The sequence below is a fragment of the Oncorhynchus clarkii genome, chromosome 16 (assembly GCF_045791955.1).
Source record: "Oncorhynchus clarkii lewisi isolate Uvic-CL-2024 chromosome 16, UVic_Ocla_1.0, whole genome shotgun sequence".
NCBI lineage: Eukaryota > Metazoa > Chordata > Actinopteri > Salmoniformes > Salmonidae > Oncorhynchus > Oncorhynchus clarkii.
The window spans coordinates 38,626,697-38,646,562 of NC_092162.1; the positions used below are offsets into that span (position 1 = coordinate 38,626,697).

Below are 19,866 nucleotides of genomic sequence, written 5' to 3' on the forward strand. Positions count from 1 at the left end.
TGGATAAGTTCTGATGTCACAAGTTTAACTATTGTACCCTCTCTTGGGCTGGGTTTGGTTGATGTTTGATGCACAGAAAAGAGAAGGAATTTATTCAAAGCAGAGACTAGAAGAACTCTGGAAGACAAGAACTGGGAAAAAAAACGGGTGAAAGAGGCTTAATGAAATAAATTGTTTTCTATAAGCTGTCCAACACAATCCAAGCCAGATCTTTGTCCAGATCAACTACAACACAGTGTTGTCTGAACACTGATTTTAAACTAGTTCAATCCAGCTCCTTCACCACCCCTTTCCCTTCGTCGTCCCCCTGTCCCCTGTTGTTCCTCTCTTCCCTTCGTCATTGATCTCTCCGTCCGCCATCTTCCTTTTTCTCGCCCACTTTCTACTCAGGGTGTCTCAACGGACCCTCTCTATTGGCTGCCTGTGGTCCTAGTCTGAGAGCACCATATTCATACAGCAGCCAAACCTCTCCATGCACTCCTTCTAGTCTTTCATTCACCCATCCCCCCTTACACTCTTTCATATTCTGTCTTTCTATAGTCCACCCTGGCACCCGGCAGCATTCCGTCTAAAGGGGAGGAGGACTTTCTGACCCTGGCTGCCTCTCGGCTCAGCCGCTGGAAGTGTGTCATCGGAGCCGCCGTGGGCGTGGCCATGGTCCTACTCCTCCTGATCGCCATCCCTCTATTGGTCCACACCGCCAAAGGTGGAGGAGCTAACCCAGGAAGTGGCGGAGGGGGGACCCATTATGAGATGCTGGGGAGCTGCAGAATGGTCTGTGATCCATATAGTACTGCCCAACCAGGCCAGGAGCTGACAGCCGTGTCCCCCCAACCGGACTACCCTGGGCGGAAGAAAACGGGGTACCGCGGGGTCCCTGGGATCTCTGGTCCTCCGGGCGACCCAGGGCCCCCTGGGGAACCAGGCAAGCCAGGCCCACAAGGGCCTCCCGGCCCTGGACCTAATGGTTACGTCCCCTCCTTCTACAGCCCTAAGATTGCCTTCTATGCAGGGCTAAGGAAACAGCATGAGGGCATCGAGGTGTTGAAGTTTGATGATGTGGTGACCAATGTAGGGAACTACTATGAGCCTAGTACTGGGAAGTTCACCTGTCCTCTACCAGGTATTTACTACTTCACCTACCATGTTCTGATGAGGGGTGGAGACGGGACCAGCATGTGGGCCGACCTGAAGAAGAACGGACAGGTAGGAGAGATGGAGAGTGTGCGTGTGCGTGCATGTGTGTTTGTCCGAGCAACACATCTCCACTGACCATTACCTCAGAGTCACTAATTGACTCACTTTCACATTTGCTATACAAGATTGGTCACTTTCAATTCACATCACATTCCCATGTACCTACGGGCCGCAGCAACACGGCAGCAAAATATAGCTAAGAAAATATTTTCCCTCATTAAAAACACCCATTTACACTTTCAAATCACAGTTACTAATATTTGTATTCCCATAAGCCGTAGCCAAATGACAAGTGGCAGTATGCTGCCGTCGGTCTTCGCCAAAGGAAAGTAAAATTTGTCGATATAATACACCAGGATTGTGTCCCAAATGGCACCCTATCCTCTATATAGTGCACTATATAGGGCCCATAGGAATAGGGTGCCATTTGGTATTATACTCCAGGACTTAAATATCTCCTAAATGTAAGCGCTAAGGAGCACTGGAGAAATGTCTGTCCTTCAGTGTGGGTACCAAATGGCGCCCGATTCCCTACATAGTGCATTACTTTTGACCAGAGCCCTTTGGGCCCTGCCCCGATCAAAAGTAGTGCACTATATGAAGGGAATAGGGTGCCATTTGGGACACATGCTGTCACAACTCGGACGAGTCAGCTTACACGTCAGATAGATAAATAAATAATGAAAGTGAAACTGACAGGCCACTCATCCACTCATCCCTCGTTCCCTGTTCTCTCGTTCCCCTGGTACTAATTAAAGATAGAGGGCCTGATGGTGGGAAGAGGAACAAAACATTGGAGAGGAAAATAAGAGGTGTGGGATAAATCACAGGGATTTAATTTGAGGACTTTAACACTGCTATGTTTTCATCTGAATAAATCAGACAGTCACCACGTTCTTTATTTTAGCAGTGTGGCATTCAGTCCTTTAAATGTGTCCAAAGCCTGAGTGAATGTATTTGGCTACCAGTTAGCGATATCAGATATATTGTCATTCTAGTCATCTCATCACCCTGTTAAATCATTCATAACTCCTAGATTAGATCCCCTGAAACACCACCCCCACCCCCCACTTCTGCCTCCGCTCTACCCCCGTATGCCCCTCTCCTGCCTCTAGCACCCTCTACACCCTCCTCTCTCTACCCCCTATCCTCCACTCCTACCCTCCTCTCGTCATTGTCCATTGATTGTCCATAAATTATAGTTTCACTCAATTCAATTATTTAACGTCATAGAGACCCACGTCCATCTCACAACCATCAGGTGGCCCCATTTATTTTAACAGTTTATATAGAGATCAGATCTCATATTAGAAATCGGTTTAAAGGGACAGTTTACCACTTTTTACCCTCTTATTCATTGTCTCCAGCACAATATCAGTGTTCATGAAATATAAGAAGATGATTTTTCGAGTTACCTCTACTGCAGCCTAGTCAATTCCCCAAAAAGTTTTTCGGGATATGTATTTAGCTTACTTAATCTCGGAAACCCAGAACTAAAATCTTGCCTAGTTGCGTCTGATGCTCAAGTCCTGTGGGGAGATGTGTTATAAAAGTTACCAGAAAGAAGGGCGAGAGCAAGGCGGTTGCACCACCCTTCTCTCTCTCCACAAGTTGCGGGCAAGTCTATGGGCCAAATGTCCCCTCCTCTTCTGAGATTGGAAAGATGCAAGTACCTGCGAAATCATGATTTGTCCAAATGGTCAGTGACGAAAAACCAGTGCACTAAGACAATGTTCCCTGTTAGTCGTTGTGTCCCAGTCTGTTGACAAATGCAATGATACCAGTTGTGGTACGTGCATCTGTCCACGCGAGAGATTAGATGTATGTAGATAGAAGTGTGGTGTAAATTAATCACTACTGTTTTGCTGCATGGTCTTATTCTTGAAAGAGTTCAAATTCGAGTTGATGATCATTGATTAGGAATGCCTGACCTGTGTCTATATATTCCTCTCTGTCACGTAAACTGATTGAGATGGTGGCTGCCTGACCAAGAATAAAGTCATGTCCTGTTGAATTCTGTATGCTGTCTCTTGTCCAAGTCGTATCGTTCATTTACCTGATGTTAACTCTTCGTACCCTCCAAACGGTGCATTACATTCTGAACACCTGAGGCAGAAGAGCTCTATGCCTGAGGCTATATCCCTATCAGTGATGGTACAGTATCTACAAAATGGCCGCTGTGTCCAACATGCTGTATTCCTCCTGACTTCATAGTCAAAGGACCTCTTCTTCCGTTGCCGCAGGTGCAGCAGTATTGCAACTTTGTGAGAAAGTTGTGTGTCCCCCAAATGGCAGCCTATTATCTCTATAATGCACTTTTGACTGCAGCCTATAGTCCTCAAGTAGTGTCCTATAGGGCTCAAGTAGTGTCCTATAGGGAATGAGGTGACATGTGGGACACGCCCCACAGTGTCTGTCTATAGCTGTGGCTTTAAAGGGTTATAAACACAAAATATCAAAGTCGTGGAAATGACTTCTTCATAGCCACAAGGGCATTGAGTTTGTCTGACTGATAATTAAATGAATCAAGTAAAAATATAAACTTGGGAGAAAATGCCACCAAGCTTCTCTCATTGGTGGTGCTACATTAGAACTACTTCTTAGTCACCATTTACATAGTTACATTCTGTTTCCAGACATCGATCAATGCCTCAGTTATTTTCCGTGCTCTGGTCAGCGTCCGTATGGTAGTTGTTTCTAAATTAGACGTAGGTCACGGAGTCCACACAGGACATGAAGCATGTCTATAGCCAGCCAGCCAGCTAGAGGTGCAGCTAAGCCCTGTGTGTCTGTCCAGTGTCCACTCTAAGGCAGATTGATTAAGTAAGTGTGTGTGTGTGTGTGTGTGTGTGTGTGTGTGTGTGTGTGTGTGTGTGTGTGTGTGTGTGTGTGTGTGTGTGTGTGTGTGTGTGTGTGTGTGTGTGTGTGTGTGTGTGTGTGTGTGTGTGTGTGTGTGGTGCTATGGCCGTAACCTTATTAGATCTAAGACATGTTATAGAAAGCGACTGTATGTGGCTGTTAGTAGTGGTTCTATACAGTATGTGGTGGTTAAAGTTTAAAAACCCATCAGATTAATTAATTGATTCATCCACTCCTCTGGAGTGGTAATATCTTGTGTTACCATAACATAACCATTTTGACCAAGGTAATGATATAGACAAAAGTAATATAGGCTACATATATTTGCTCTTAGCAATGTGTTTTCTCGTAGATGATTTAAATAACAACGATTGATTGTCTTCTGTAAAGGTCAGCTTGTCATTCTGCTAGACGTCCGTAGTGACAAGCCAATATTACATTAGCATCTCATGTTGCTGATGACAGTGATGCTGTGTTGCTGTGACTTCCCATTGACACCCAGCATATGTCATCCTCCTCATTATTTTGGGCAAACTGTGAAGGGGTGCTTTTTTCCCTCAGGCATATAGTCGGAGGGAGGCTCAAGTTAAAAACGCTGGCATGTGGCCACTTTTGATTTCCCCAATTATTCAAAGAAGGAGCAGTATAAGTATAAGTGTAAGTCTATTATTTTGTAAGATGTTTTAACATCATTTATTATGCATGTATTAAGCATAATATTTGGGTGCAGGGGCTTTTATGGTAGAAATATTGCTCCAATATGTGAAAGGATTATTTACGTAGGTCTGCTATTTTTGCTGGTAATGGTGAAATGACAGAGAGACAAACAGTCGTGAGGGAGGCATGGTAGGATTATGAAGGAGATTCATGTGGAGGTGGGGGTTGTGTGGGAGCAAGAAAGAGAGAGTCAGAGCAGAGAGAGAGAGGGACAGAGAGAGCGAGAGAGAGAGAGGGAGAGAGAGAGAGAGAGAGAGTGAGAGAGAGAGAGCAAGAGAGAGAGAGAGAGAGCAACAGGGGGATGGAGATGGCCAGGAGAGGGGGAGTGAGATCCTCCATGTGAGGCCGCCACACTGAGCTGATCCTGGGGCTGCGAGGAGAAAGGGGGCCCCTGGGGCCAGCCTAGAGCCTGGGGCTGTCTCTCTTTCTGTGTCTGGCTGGGCCTGGCCCTTTCAACACAGTCTCTGGTAAACGGTCCTGGAAAGGAGGGAGCGAGGCAGCTGCACTGTCATTTCATATACAACCTGGGATGTGTGAACGTGTGTGTTGAAAGAGTCAGACAAGGGTAGATGAAAGGAGAAACACAAAACAGAAGGACCAGAGGGATGAGAGGAGGGGGGTGGTGGTGAAGGAGGGCTGGGTGTGGCTAGGGTAACAAACTGATCAAGCACAGCTATTCTGTGAGACCAGCAGGGAGATGTGAGGGTATACAAAGCCTTGTTTTTATCTGTAGTGCCTTGGTCCAGTGGTAATAAAACTGACAGGATTCATTGGCTGTGATATACTGACCTATTAGAGCGAAGCCAATAGAAAAGTAGCTCTTTAGAGAGGGGACTCTCTCTCTCTCTCTCTGCTGCACATGGCAAGACAAGACAGGCAGGCAGAGAGCGAGAGCGGGGTGAGGAGAAAGCAGTAGAAATAGAAGATTTATTGAAAAGGTTTTAGCTGCCCCAAGAGGACTCTTGGTTGGGTTTTACAGGGAAACGAGCTACTTTAGCATTGCATTGTTTTCTAGAGTTTTGTTGGCATTTTACATGAATGAGGGTGAGTGCTAACAACATCTAATGGGCTACCTTCTTATAAATACAGTTGACTATGTCAGTGTCATTACTGTGATATGCAAAAGATCTCATTTACAATATATTATACTTTGGGCTAAATTTTACATTTTGATACCATATGTCAAGGTTTCTCTTCTTCTCACAGTCCTATACAATAACAGTCTAGACTACAAGGTCTGAATATGCAATTAAAATGAAAACAAAGTTTATTGGCTGCGTGCACAGATTTGCAGATAAATGTGCATTTGGAAAGTATTCAGACCCTTTCCCTTTTTCCACATGTTGTTATGTTACAGCCTTATTCTAAAACGGATGAAATGAATTGTTTTCCTCATCAACCTACACATTACCCCATAATGACGAAGCGAAAACAAGTTGAGACATTTTTCCAAATGTACAAAAAAATTCAAAACAGAAATTCCTCATTTGCATAAGTTTTCAGACCGTTTGCTATAGGACTCGAAATTGAGCTCAGGTGCATCCTGTTTCCATTGATCCTCCTTGAGATTTTTATTTAAAAAACATTTTTAGGAGGTAGGTCAGCTTTAATATTGCAGATAGATTGTAGCTTCCATCAATGTAATTGTCTGCATCATTTCCAATACCCCACACATATTTTTGTAAATATATACAGTTTAATTCAAAAGTTTGGACACACCTAATCATTCAAGGGTTTTCCTTTCTTTTCACGATTCTCTAGATTGTAGAATAATAGTGAAGGCATCAAAACTATGAAATAACACATCATGTAGTAACCAAAAAAGTGTTAAACAAGATTAGATTCTTCAAAGTAGCCACCCTTTGCCTTGATGACAGCTTTGCACACTACTGGCATTCTCTCAACCAGCTTCATGAGGGAGTCACCTGGAATACTTTTCCAACAGTCTTGAAGGAGTTCCCACATATGCTAAGCACTTGTTGGCTGCTTTTCCTTCACTCTGCGGTCAAAGTCATCCCAAACCACCTCAATTGGGTTGAGGTCGGTTGATTGTGGAGGCCAGGTCATCTGATGCAGCACTCCATCACTCTCCTTCTTGGTGAAATAGCCCTTGCCTAACCTGCAGGTGTGTTGGGTCATTGTCCTGTTGAAAAACAAATGATAGTCCCACTAGACGCAAACCAGATGGGATGGCGTATCGCTGCTGAATGCTGTGGTAGCCATGCTGGTTAAGTGAATTCTAAATAAATCACTGACAGTGTCATCAGCAAAGCACCTCCACACCATCACACCTCCTCCTCCATGCTTCATGGTGGGAACCACACATCCGTTCACCTACTCTGCGTCTCACAAAGACACAGTGGTTGGAACAAAAAATCTGAAATTTGGATTCATCAGACCAAAGGACAGATTTCCACCGGTCAAATATCCATTGCTCGTGTTTCTTGGCCCCAAGTCTCCTCTGAACAGTTGATGTTGAGATGTGTCTGTTACTTGAACTCTGTGAAGCATTTATTTGGGCTGCAATCTGAGGTGCAGTTAACTTTAATGAACTTATCTTCTGCAGCAGAGGCAACTCTGGGTTTTCCTTTCCTGTAGCGGTCCTCATGAGAGCCAGTTTCATCATAGCTCTTTATGGTTTTTGCGACTGCATTTGATGAAACCTTCAAAGTTCTTGAAATTTTCCGTGTTGCCTGACCTTCATTTCTTAAAATAATGATGGATTGTAATTTCTCTTTGCTTATTTGAGCTGTTCTTGTCATAATATGGACTTAGTATTTTACCAAATAGGGCTATCTTCTGTTGTCACAACACAACTGATTGGCTCAAACACATTAAAAAGGAAAGAAATTATACCAAATTAACTTTCAACAAAGCACACCTGTTAATTTAAATGCATTCCAGGTGACTACCTCACGAAGCTGGTTGAGAGAATGCCAAGTGTGTGCAAAGCTGTCATCAAGGCAAAGGGTGGCTACTTTAAAGAATCTAAAATAGAAAATATATTTTGATTTGTTTAACACTTTTTTTTGGTTACGACATGATTCCATATGTGTTATTTCATAGTTTTTATGTCTTCACTATTATTCTACAATGTAGAAATTAGTAAAAATAAAGAAAACCCCTTGAATGAGTAGGTGTGTCCAAACTTTTGACTGGAACTGTACATACAGTGAATTCGGAAAATATTCAGACCCCTTGACATTTTCCACATTTTGCTACGTTACAGCCTTATTCTAAAATTGATAAATTGCTTTTTTCCCTCAACAATCCACACAACAAACCCCATAACGACAAAGCAAAAACAGGTTTTCCTAATTGTTTGCAAAGTTATAAAAAAATGTAATAATGAAATATCACATTTACATAAGTATTCAGATCCTTTACTCATTACTTTGTTGAAGCACCTTTGGCAGCGATTACAGCCTCGAGTCATCGAGGTTATGATGCTACAAGCTTGGCACACCGGTATTTGGGGATTTTCTCCCATTCTTCTCGGCAGAATCTCTCAAGCTCTGTAAGGTTGGATGGGGAGCGTCGCTACACAGCTATTTTCAGGTCTCTCCAGAGATGTTCGATAATGTTCAAGTACTGGCTCTTGCTGGGCCACTCAAGGACATTCAGAGACTTGTTCCGAAGCCACTCCTACGTTGTCTGGCTCTGTGCTTAGGGTCGTTGTCCAGTTGGAAGGTGAACCTTCGCCCCCAGTCTGAGGTCCTGAGCGCTCTGGAGCAGGTTTTCATCAAGGATCTCTCTGTACTTTGCTCCGTTCATTTTTCCCTCGATACTTACTAGTCTCCCAGTCCTTGCTGCTGAAAAACATCCACACAGCATGATGTTGCCACCACCGTGCTTAACCGTATGGGTACGGGTCAGGTTTCCTCCAGACGTGACGCTTGGAATTCAGGCCAAAGAGTTCAATCTTGGTTTCATCAGACCAGAGACTCTTTTCCCAAAATCCAAGCGGGTTTTCACGTGCCTTTTACCGAGGAGTTTCTCCGTCTGGCCACTCTACCATAAAGGCCTGATTGGTGGAGAGCTGCAGAGATGGTTTCCTTCTGGAAGGTTCTCCCATCTCCACAGTGAAGCTCTGTCAGAGTGACCATTGGGTTCTTGGTCACCTCCCTGACCAAGGCCCTTCTCCCCCGATTGCTTAGTTTGGCTGGGCGGCCAGCTCTAAAAAATCTAATTAAATTTTATTTGTCACATACACATGGTTAGCAGATGTTAATGCGAGTGTAGCGAAATGCTTGTAGTGTAGCGAAATGCTTGTGAAGAGTGAGTCTTAGTGGTTCCAAACTTCTTCCATTCAAGAATGATGCAGGCCACTGTGTTCTTGGGGACCTTCAATGCTGCCAAAATGTTTTGGTACCCTTCCCCAGATCTGTGCCTCGACACAATCCTGTCTCGGAGCTCTACGGACAATTCCTATGACCTCATAGCTTGGTTTTTGCTCTGACATGCATTGTCAACTGTGTGACCTTATGTAGACAGGTGTGTGCTTTTCCAAATCACGCGCAATCAATCTAATTTGTGGACAACAGAAAGTAAAAAGCCGCCCCCTGCTGCTCATGCTCCCAGATGATATTTATTTACGACAGGCATCAATATCCCAGGTGGGGGTGGAACGTCCTATATATAGGGGCAGTACTCAGTGACATCACTTCCTGAAACAGGAGGTAAAGAAAATGTAGAACATATTTTCCCAATATTAACATTCAATGAATCAAAATATATGATCATACACAGGGAATGTGATCAATATTTACAGTAATACACATACGATATTAAATTAGGATAAAAAAACAAACACAATTTAGACATTGAAACTATAGTCAAACTCCTCGTTATGGCCAAGAGGAGACAGTGTGTTCAGCCTGTGGATCCAGAAAGAATCCCTTTGAAGAAGTTTCCTCTCAATGTCCCCTCCCCTGTGTGACATCTTGACCATTTCTATTCCAATGTATCTCAGAGAACTAATTGGGTGTCCAGCTTGTACAAAATTAACAGCAACCGGTTGTTTTGTCTCACCTGTCCGTATGTTGCTGCGGTGCTCACTGATCCGTGTCTTAAGGCTTCTATGGGTTTTCCCTATGTAAGACAGACCACAAGGACATTTCAACATGTAAATAACATTGGTGGTAATCAGGCCCTTGATCTTAAATCGTTCTCCTGTGCGGGGGTGGGTAAGCTGCATTGAGAACACTGGCCACATTTGTAATTACCTTCCGGAACCTTGTCCCAAAAAGTTTCCCTTTTCTCTGGTGGGTAATCAGATTTAACCACATTATCTCTCACGTTTGGAGGTCTTTTAAAAACCATACGTGGGGGATATTTAAAAATGTGTTTTGATTATGGGTCAGTATCAATAATGTACCAGTGCTTCCTGATAATGTCCTTCAATGCCTTACCCAATGGTGAGAATTGGGTAATGCATGATGGTACATGCTCTGCTTTTTCTTTGACTTTTGGTTGAAGGCTTTCAAAACGATCATTGGCATGTTTTACCCAATTGTCTTTGTACCCCCTTTGCTTAAACCTTTGTATGAAGTCCGTGGTCTGTTTCTAATAAGCAGCATCAGAGCTGCATATTCTTCTGATATGACTGAATTGACTTATAGGGAGACTTTTAATAAGTGGACGTGGATGAAAGATGTCACCTCTAAGGAGGGTGTTCCTGTCCCTAGGTTTCCTAGTGGTTAGAGCGTTGGGCCAGTAACCGAAAGGTTGCTGGATGGAATCCCCGAGCAGACAAGGTAAAAATCGGTCATTCTGCACCTGAGCAAAGCAGTTAACCCACTGTTCCCCGGGCGCCCGAAGACGTGGATGTCGATTAAGGCAACCCCCCCGCACCTCTCTGATTCAGAGGGGTTGGGTTAAATGGGTTAAATGCGGAAGACACATTTCAGTTGAAGGCATTCACTTGTACAACTGACTAGGTATCCCCCTTTCCCCTATAGAGATCTGTATGGAGGGTGGTTTTGTCCTTAATAACCATCACATCAAGAAGACTGATTTGTGATAGGTCATAGTTAATGGTGAAGTGAAGGTGTTCATTCATAGAGTGTAGATAAGCATGGAATTCCAAAAGTTCTTCCTGGGTGACAGTATAGATCACGAAAATGTCATCCAAACATCTCCGATTTAGGAGAATATTGAAGAGAAATGGGTTGAGGTCTGGATTCAAAATCACCTGTTTTTCAAACATTCCTAGATATAGGTTAGCATAATGAGGAGCCATAGTGCTCCCTGTCATTGTCCCTTTGGTTTGGAGGAAAAAGTCTCCTCTGAAGATAAAATAGTTGGAGGTTAGTACTAGTTCAGCCAAGTCCACAATACAATTGGTGCTGGGTAGAGCATTAGGGGTAGAACTTGAGGGCTTCTTGACCGCCCTGATGGGGGATGTTAGTACATAGACTGGTTCCTTCAAAAGTACACAGAATAGGATTTTCAGGTATATGGTCCACTGAGTAAAAAAAAGAAAGTATAAAATCAATAGAGTCTCTAGTATACTTGGGGAGGAAGATTGTCCAGGGTTTCACAAAATGGTCTACAAAGGTAGAGAGATATTCTCTGTCAGAGATGCATTACTACTCACAATGGGCCTGCCTGGTATAGGTGATGTCATGCGCTTGTGAATTTTGGGTAGAGCGTATATGACAGATGTGATTGGGCAGTCAACTTTCATAAACTCATATTCTGTCTTTGTAATTTCCCCTTCATTCCACATGTTTGACAATTTATAATGGATCAGAGACTTGAATTGATTAGTAGGGTCCTTTGGGAGTCTTTTGTAAAATTCATCATCACTAAGTTGTCTCAGAATTTCCTTTTCATAGTCTACTGCATTTAGCATCACTATTGCACCTCCTTTGTCTGCAGGTTTTATAATGATTTTTCAGTTCCATAAGAGTTCCATAATATATTATTTCTCTGCTTTGGACATATTGTGGAATACCTTGTATTATTTATTCTTAGTCAGGAGATGATGTACATCTTTCTCAACTAGGCGGCAATATGTTTCAAGAGAGGGATTTCTTTCGGGTGGTAAAAATGTGATTTTCCTCTTACAATATGTATTTTCCCTTGTCATGTCCTCAGGGCGAGAGTCAGGTTCATTGTCATTCAGGTTATCAATGGGAAAAAACTTTAGCACTGTTTCCTGTCTGGCTGCTAATATATTCAATAGATTAACATTGGCAGGTGCATAGGGAGCAACCCCATTACCAAAAAAACTCAGTCAATCTCAAACTCATAGCTAAGGCTCTGAATACTTATGTAAATGAAGAATTTAAAGTGTGCAAAAATGTCATTATGAGTTATTTTGTGTTTTTATTTGATTTAATCCATTTTAGAATAAGGCTGTAATGTAACAACATGTGGAAAAAGTCAAGGGGTCTGAATACTTTCCAAATGCACTGTATATACAGATGATATATATAATGATGTGTATAGACAGTATGGACTGTGTATAAATAGAAAAGGTGTGTACAGCAGTAGTTAAATAGGATGAGCCATGACTAAAATACAGTATATACATTGAGTATACAAAACATTAAGAACATTTTCCTCATATTGAGTTGCACCCCCTTTTGCCCTCAGAACAGCCTTAAAGCTTACAGACCCTTCTTTAACCTGTCTCCTCCCCTTCATCTACGCTGATTAAAGTAAATTTCACAAGTGATATCAATAAGGGATCATAGCTTTCACCTGGATTCACCTCATCAGTCTATGTCATGGAAAGAACAGGTGTTCCTAATGTTTTGTGTACTTAGCTTAAATTTAAAGTGGGTAAAACAATATGTAAACATTATTAAACTGACCCGCAGTTCAATTATTATATTTACATAGGGCAGCAGTGTCTACGGTTCAGGGCAGGGTAGAGGCCGACTAGTGGTGACTGTTTAACAGTCTGATGGCCTGGAGATAGAAGCTGTTTCTCAGTCTCTCGCTCTCAGCTTTGATACACCTTTACTGTCTCCGCCTTTTAGATGGTAGCCGGGTGAACAGGCCTTTACTGTGTACATACCTGATTACTAATTACTCTGGCGTGAAGGATCAAAAGATCTCTATTTTGAGAGATTTATATGACATAATCATGAACTCTTTTATTGGTTGCCTTGAAGTCTCAAATACAGGTTACATCACTTCTTCAAAGAGTCAGGCACCGTACATAGGCAGAGCCAGAGCTTCCTTCGTTATAGTACTCTACTGAAGGCTAATTATATTATATTTCAGCAGCACTACCATATCCATGTTTGTGCCCCAAATGGCATCCTATTCCCCATTTAGTGCACTTCTTTTGACCAGAGTCCATTAGGGCTCTGGTCAAACGTAATGCACTATGTAGGGAATAAGATGCCATTTGGGAAGCAATCCATGTCACTTGGAGTTAATACAGGTGCTGGTCATTACAGAATGGGCCAGGGGCCTGACATTTTAACACGGCCGTATGAAATCACTTGACCTTTCAGGTGATCTATTAAAAGATTACGGGATTAAAGATTAATAAGAGCCAGGGATAGCTTCAATCAGAGGGAATGAAGACAGTATGTCCATATTGCACATTGTATTGAGGTCCCTACCACTTTTCCCATTATTTCCAAATAATGTACAGATCGTCCGCGTGGGACTACAAATGAATAGATTAACGATAGCACCACCACAAAGTTAATGAGAGGTTAGGGGAGATGTTGTGTTTAAGAAGTATAGCATGACATATTACCCCTCTGTGGTATATTATAAAGCAGTGTAGACAGTATTAGTGTAGACAAGACCATTGCAAAGGTGGTAGAACGTAAAATACCAAATCTCTATTACTTTTGATGGCAAGGGCAGGGGAAAAACTGCTGTCACTATGTCACCGCCATAACCTCTAGCTCCAACCACATAAAATGTCCCCTAACAGCAATGAAGGAAACTACCATGAACACAGACACATACAGGTGGAGTTAACATGGGAAATATCCCCTGGAGGAATCACGTCAGCATGATTCATTAAGTAATATACTGATTTCACGTAACTCGTAACAGACATCGACATTGTCTAGGGGGGACAGAATGGGTTTAGACCAGGGCTCTCCAACCCTGTCCCTGGGCAGCTACCCTCCTGTAGGTTTTCGCTCCAACCCCAGTTGTAACTAACCTGATTCAGTTTATCGACCAGCTAATTATTAGAATCAGGTGCGCTAGACTAAGGTTGGATCAAAAATCTACAGGATGGTAGCTCTCCAGGAACAGGTTTGGAGAGCCCTGGTATAAACCCATTCTCTTTCTCTCTCTCTAATGCTTTGTTCACTTGTCTGGCTATCATGACATGTTGCATGTCTTGTCTATACATCTGTCTTGTGGTGTGATCTCAGTCTGGCCCTCACACCACCCATCTCCCTATTGCCTCGTCCCTCAGCCCACACACGTCTATATTCCTCCCCTATCATTCCCTGATTTCTTTCTCTCTCTCTCTCTATCTCTCTCTCTCTCTGTCAACCAACGTGTCTTCTTTTGCCATCCTTTTACTGTCATGTTTTTTCTAAGTGGTGCGTCTCTGTCATGTTCTTTTTCTTTCGTCCTCCATTCCCCTGGCTCACTGTAGGACTATCCTTCCTTTATTCTATCCCTCTGACTGCCCACTGAGCATAGATGGTGCAACAACAACAGAAAGCATACAAACAAGCCGGCATGATCTGCCGGTAGCCTAGCGGTTAAGAGTGTTCGGCCAGTAACTGAAAGGTTGCTGGTTTGAATCCCCAAGCTGACTAGGTGAAAAATATGTCCATCGTGCCCTTGAGCAAGGCACGTAACCCTAATTGCTCCTGTAAGTTGCTCAGGATGAGAGCATCTGGTAAATTTCTGTTGAGTAGGACTTATACAGAACGTGGGGCCAGTGTTCTCTTGTTAGTGTCTGCCCTGAGATTGGAAGGTTTGGGCTTTAAACCCCGGTTGAGTCATAATAAAGACTCTAAAAATGGGACCCGATGCCTCTCTTTTTGGCACTCAGCATTAAGGAGATGGATTGGGGGTAAGGACCTAGGGGCCATTCTGGCTCAGACAAGGCTTACTTACTAATGATTAGCCAGGTATGTACACTCTTAGAAAAAAGCGTTGCAAAAGGGTTCTTCAGCTGTCCCCATAGAGAACCATTTTGTGTTCCATGTAGAACCTTCTGTAGAAAGTGTTCTACATGGAACCCTAAAGGGTTCTACCTGCAACCAAAAAGGGTTCTTCAAAGGGTTATCCTATGGGGACAGCCAAAGACCCCTTTAAGGTTCTAGATAGCACCTTTTTTCCTAAGCTTAGCATATAGATATCATACTGCTGCTTGTTGTGGAGAAGGACATAAGGGCTCATACGTGCTTATAAAGCATTATTATACCTTTCAGCCTTAAGTCAAGTGTTACCAATGACACAGTACAGTGGGTGGGATTGAGAGTCATGTTAGTTGAGCTGCAGATCATATTCTGAGCCTGTTGTGTGGTGCGGTGTCTTGGAGATGTGCGTCGGTTGTCTGGAGAGCTGACAGAGATCGAGTGGCCTGTGCTCAGAGTCGTGGCTGCCTGGACATGGAGCCTGATAGAGCCAAGGACAGTTAGGCCACTGATGCCAGACAGACATATGACTACAGAGTTGAGATATAAATCTTATATACTCACTCCTCTCTTTTTTTAAAAGACTGTGAATATAAGATAATATGTACTTTATTGTCCATTAAACCCCCCCCCCCCCCCCTCCCACGCACACACTATTTTTGGTCATCAAAGAGCTGCTGTAGCTGTGTATGGGGTGCTCAGGCATCTGTAATGAAGCAGAAGGCTGACTGGCTAGTGTAGAATAGATGAGGAAGAGGTTAACATGGTCGTCTATGGGTTTGGAAGTCATCCAGTCAGGCAGTCAGATCCAGAAACAGCAACAGTATCTTCCACCACCAGCTATTGACCTGGGTACGGTTTCCCAATAACGATGGAACTTAGGCTTACGAGTGTTTTGACGATGCATCTTTCCTACAATGGCTGAAGATGTAAGGAAGGGAAACAAAGGAGTTACTCTATCGGACTTTGGGAAGCTACGCTCACGAAAATACCAGATTTTTTATCTAATAGCCGCTCATTCGGAAAAGAGAATGCAATTTTTGTATTTACGATTGAGCAGTCCTTGATCGTCCAAATCCTTTGGTCACGGCTCTGGTTCGGCCACCAGAGATCACCATGTCCTTAGGTAGAGCTTCTGGTCGTGGTGGTGGTAAGAATGGTACTTCGACGTACCCTGTACAGTAGTTCTTAAAGTTGATCTCATTAGAATGCTTCAGAGATTGTCTGTGTTCTCGTCCTAGGCTACGTATGTTTCCATCTGCAGATTGATAACGTGACGTCTAGAATTTGCTTCTTCTGTAGTGATCGATAGTTTCAGAGTTTAGAACCATTTTGCAACATTCGGCTTACACGTCAGTCTGCTTGGTCTATAGAGTGGTAACCATTTCAACGTGGGGACCAGCGTCCTCACGTTCTCTGGTCTTGTTCTTTGGTAGAGTTGTAGTTTTACGCCTTAGTCTGCATGGCCTATGGAGTGGTAGATTTCTGAACCATTTGTAACGTATTCAGCTGGTGCTGCACGTAACTGGTCTTTATTTCAATTCTTCAGCGCGTCCTTTTCAACACTTTGGGGAAAAGGGCATTCCATTACGTTTTGCATAATCTCTATGCTCACGTGGGAGTGGTTACTGACTTGATAAACTTTACATGAAAAACCATTTTCTCATTTAGAAGACTAAAATCACATTTCTATTTTCTCAAAAGTATTCTGATACTAAATCATTCATTTTATACAACATTCAGATGCAAATCTCATAATTGAGAAGTGTAGACAAACAGATACAGTTACAGTATGTGGTTCTACCGTCTTTCATGATGTTACAACATCAAAACGAATTCGACATGAGGGTTCTTTTGGTCTCCACTGACCATTTCCACATTCTCAAAAATTGAAATGTTGCTTATTTCTGAAATTTAGGGGAGGTAGGAGTTTTGGCGGGAGAAGGTACTTTGTTCTACTAAGGTCTCTCCCTCCATACTGCTTGGCAAGGGAAGGTATTTAAGACCATCATAAAACTGGCCAACAGCGCCAGGAGGGGGGGGGGGGGGGGGGGGGGGGTCTTTGCCTAGCCGGCACCCCCGATCTCCATCTCAGGACTGACAAGTCATTACACTACGGAAAACTCCCGATGGCGCATGAAACCAGAAGTATTTGAATTTGAAGGGCGCCATATTTCTGAATGGGGCTGAATGGCACCAAAAGATTGCTAAGGATCATGGTGAAAGTGGCCGTAAGTAGCAAAGGATCATGGTCAATGTAGTAATTTTCTTCCTGCCTGAGAGAGTAAATTTATGAGCACACCACACCCCCCTAGGTGCACTTGCAAAGAGCGTGCATGAGGGCGAGAGCCTCCACGTAGCCTGTCGGCCCATGATTGGTCTGTGTAAGCGCGTGGTCCTGTGTGACGACAATGTAGTAGTCAGAATGGAAAGGGGGATACCTAGTCAGTTGTACAACCGAATGCCTTCTACTCAAATGTGTCTTCTGCATTTAACCCATTTAACCCAACCCCTCTGAATCAGAGAGGTGTGGGGGGGCTGCCTTAATCGACATCCACGACTTTGGCGCCCGGGGAACAGTGGGTTAACTGCCTTGCTCAGGTGCAGAACGACAGATTTTGATCTCGTCAACTCAGAGATTCGATCCAGCAACCTTTCGGTTATTGGCCCAACGCTCTGGATCACTATTTAATTAAATATCTCAATTTGTAGCGAACTTTAAAATCATTTACTGTGGGGATTGACCTTGAACATAATAAACACGTTTTAGAACCCAAAACGGCCTTCCAAAATGTTTTAGTTTGGCTGTTCTGGCGATCGTAATTTACATAGGCTTTCTTGGGCAGACCAAGGGCTTTTGGTACCGCGAGGTTGCTACACAGTAGGCGAGAGCTCGTGACTTCACGCTCCAGACCAGACACTGGGGGCCTGATTCTAATCCTTACCCTATAATAATGTACTGGATAAAGATTTGGCACATCATTGTGCACATGTTAGGCCATACATCATGACATATAATTAGCCTACGGACAGTAACCTACAAGTAGCGAAATAGAACACATTTGATTGAACATGAAATGTATTTCAATATGATTGAAATAGGCCTATAGCCTACTGTATTTATATTTGAATGCAGTCATCTCGGTTTTCATTTGAAGCATTTTTTATAAGTCCCTGGTTTGTATCAATTGAAAGACATTGGCAGCTTTGTATTTGTAGTCAACTTTGTTCTGAAGTTGATCAGTGGTGACAGAGATGCGATTCTATGTTTAGCGGAGATCTTCTGTGTATAAAGTGAAGTGGAAGAGCAGAAAAAGCATCACAACGACGCCCTTAGCTGTTCTACGAGTGGCCTGAGGAAGGCGTTAGATTGCGAGTGTTTTCACATGCCACGCTATTGACAATGGTGATGGGAAACAGCTAGGCGATTTTACGATGCACCTACTACCAAGGTTCTAACAATTTACTTAGCCTTAAGATGCTTTCGGGTTAACCGAGCTTTATGATGCTAGCTTAGTGCTAGTAGCAGAGCTCAATATGCATGGTATTGACTGGCTGTCAGCGTCTCAAATGGCAACCTATTCCCTTTATAGTGCACGGCGTTTGATCAAGGCAAGTATGACTGTGGTCAAAATGTGTGCAGGGAATAGGGTGCCATTTGGAGCTCATCTGCTGTGTCAGGCCCAGCCTGAGCGTCAGACAGATTCTCATTTGCATGCTGTTAAGGAGCTCAGTCTGTATTGACCCGCAGGCAGTGGATCATTACTTGTTTGTTAAAACATTTAATTGGGTTTACTCATGTGGACACGTAGGCACACATGCATGAATTAAGTTACTGTTACAATTGCCTATTTTAAAGCTAGAACCTCGATGGTTTTAACTGTATTTCAAGCCATGCCATTTGCTCTGTCTGTTCTGTCCTTCCCCTAACTGTCCCTCTGTCTTCCCCTCTGTGTGTGCACGCGTGTGTGTGACAGGTGAAGGCCAGCGCCATAGCCCAGGATGCGGACCAGAACTACGACTACGCATCCAACAGTGTGATCCTGCATCTGGACGTGGGGGACGAGGTGTGTGTACAGCTGGACGGGGGGAAGGTCCATGGAGGAAACACCAACAAATACAGCACCTTCTCTGGGTTCCTCATTTACCCCGACTGACCCTGATCAACCGTCCCTCCCCCCCCCCCCCACACACACTGAAAGGATGAAAGGACATAGACTGAGTGTGTGGTTTTTGAAATTAAGGAGTGTTTCATGGGTGTGTTGAGTGTTATTAAGCCAATCATGACCAAGTATGTTTATTGACCCCTTGTGTGTGTGAACATATGAATATTACAACATGTACAGAATAGGTACACAAGGTTGCATTGAAAGATATACAGCATATGCCATATGTACCGTCTACTAACATAGTGAGTTGGACAAACAGTTTAACCAAGATAATCAGTCCTACCCATGCATTCAGCATCTTGAGTGGGACCAAGGTCAGGAGTGTTTTGAATCAATACCAGGTTAGCACACTGAGCTAGAGCCAAGGAATTAGCTCCGGGAGCCATCACAGTTTTCCAAAGTTCTCAACTTCGCTACATTTAACCCCCCTCTAATCCAGTGGGAAGTTCAGTTTAAGACCACTCGGATAGTTGCCAATCACATCCCCTAGCTAGCTGTTTAAAAAAAATAATAGCCCTTGCTGTTTCAAAATAAAAGTCCCCTGCTGTTTCAAAGTAAAAGTTCAAAGTACAGTATGATCCCTGTTGTTCATAATCTAGGACGGAACTGCTTTACTGTTATAGTATTATTTTTAATTATCAATTGTTTAGTGATTTAAGTTATAAAAATACCAAACAAGGAAGGACACAAAAACTGATAACAAAATAAAATGAAGACAGCATTCATAGCAAACCCATCTGTTTAAGCACAGATGGTTGACCTTCTATAACCATCACACCATGAGGCTAGGGGAGGACGGAAGGAGAGGAGTAGAATACAAACACACGCACAACATACAG

General features: G+C 43.3%; 1 protein-coding gene across 1 annotated transcript; it reads left to right on the forward strand.

Moving 5' to 3' along the window:
* The first annotated feature begins 654 nt into the window (after positions 1 to 654).
* On the forward strand, positions 655 to 19,015 carry LOC139367590 (complement C1q-like protein 4). The gene is made up of 2 exons (XM_071105848.1): positions 655 to 1,206; positions 18,836 to 19,015. Exons 1-2 carry the CDS (start codon positions 655 to 657, stop codon positions 19,013 to 19,015), a joined length of 732 nt encoding a protein of 243 aa, XP_070961949.1.
* Positions 19,016 to 19,866: the final 851 nt, after the last annotated feature.

Coding starts and splice junctions, on each gene's coding strand:
- LOC139367590 (XM_071105848.1), top strand. CDS start 655: ATGGTCCTACTCCTCCTGATCGCCATCCCTCTATTGGTCCACACCGCC. Junction 1,207..18,835: donor ACCTGAAGAAGAACGGACAG/GTAGGAGAGATG, acceptor TGTGTGTGACAG/GTGAAGGCCAGCGCCATAGC.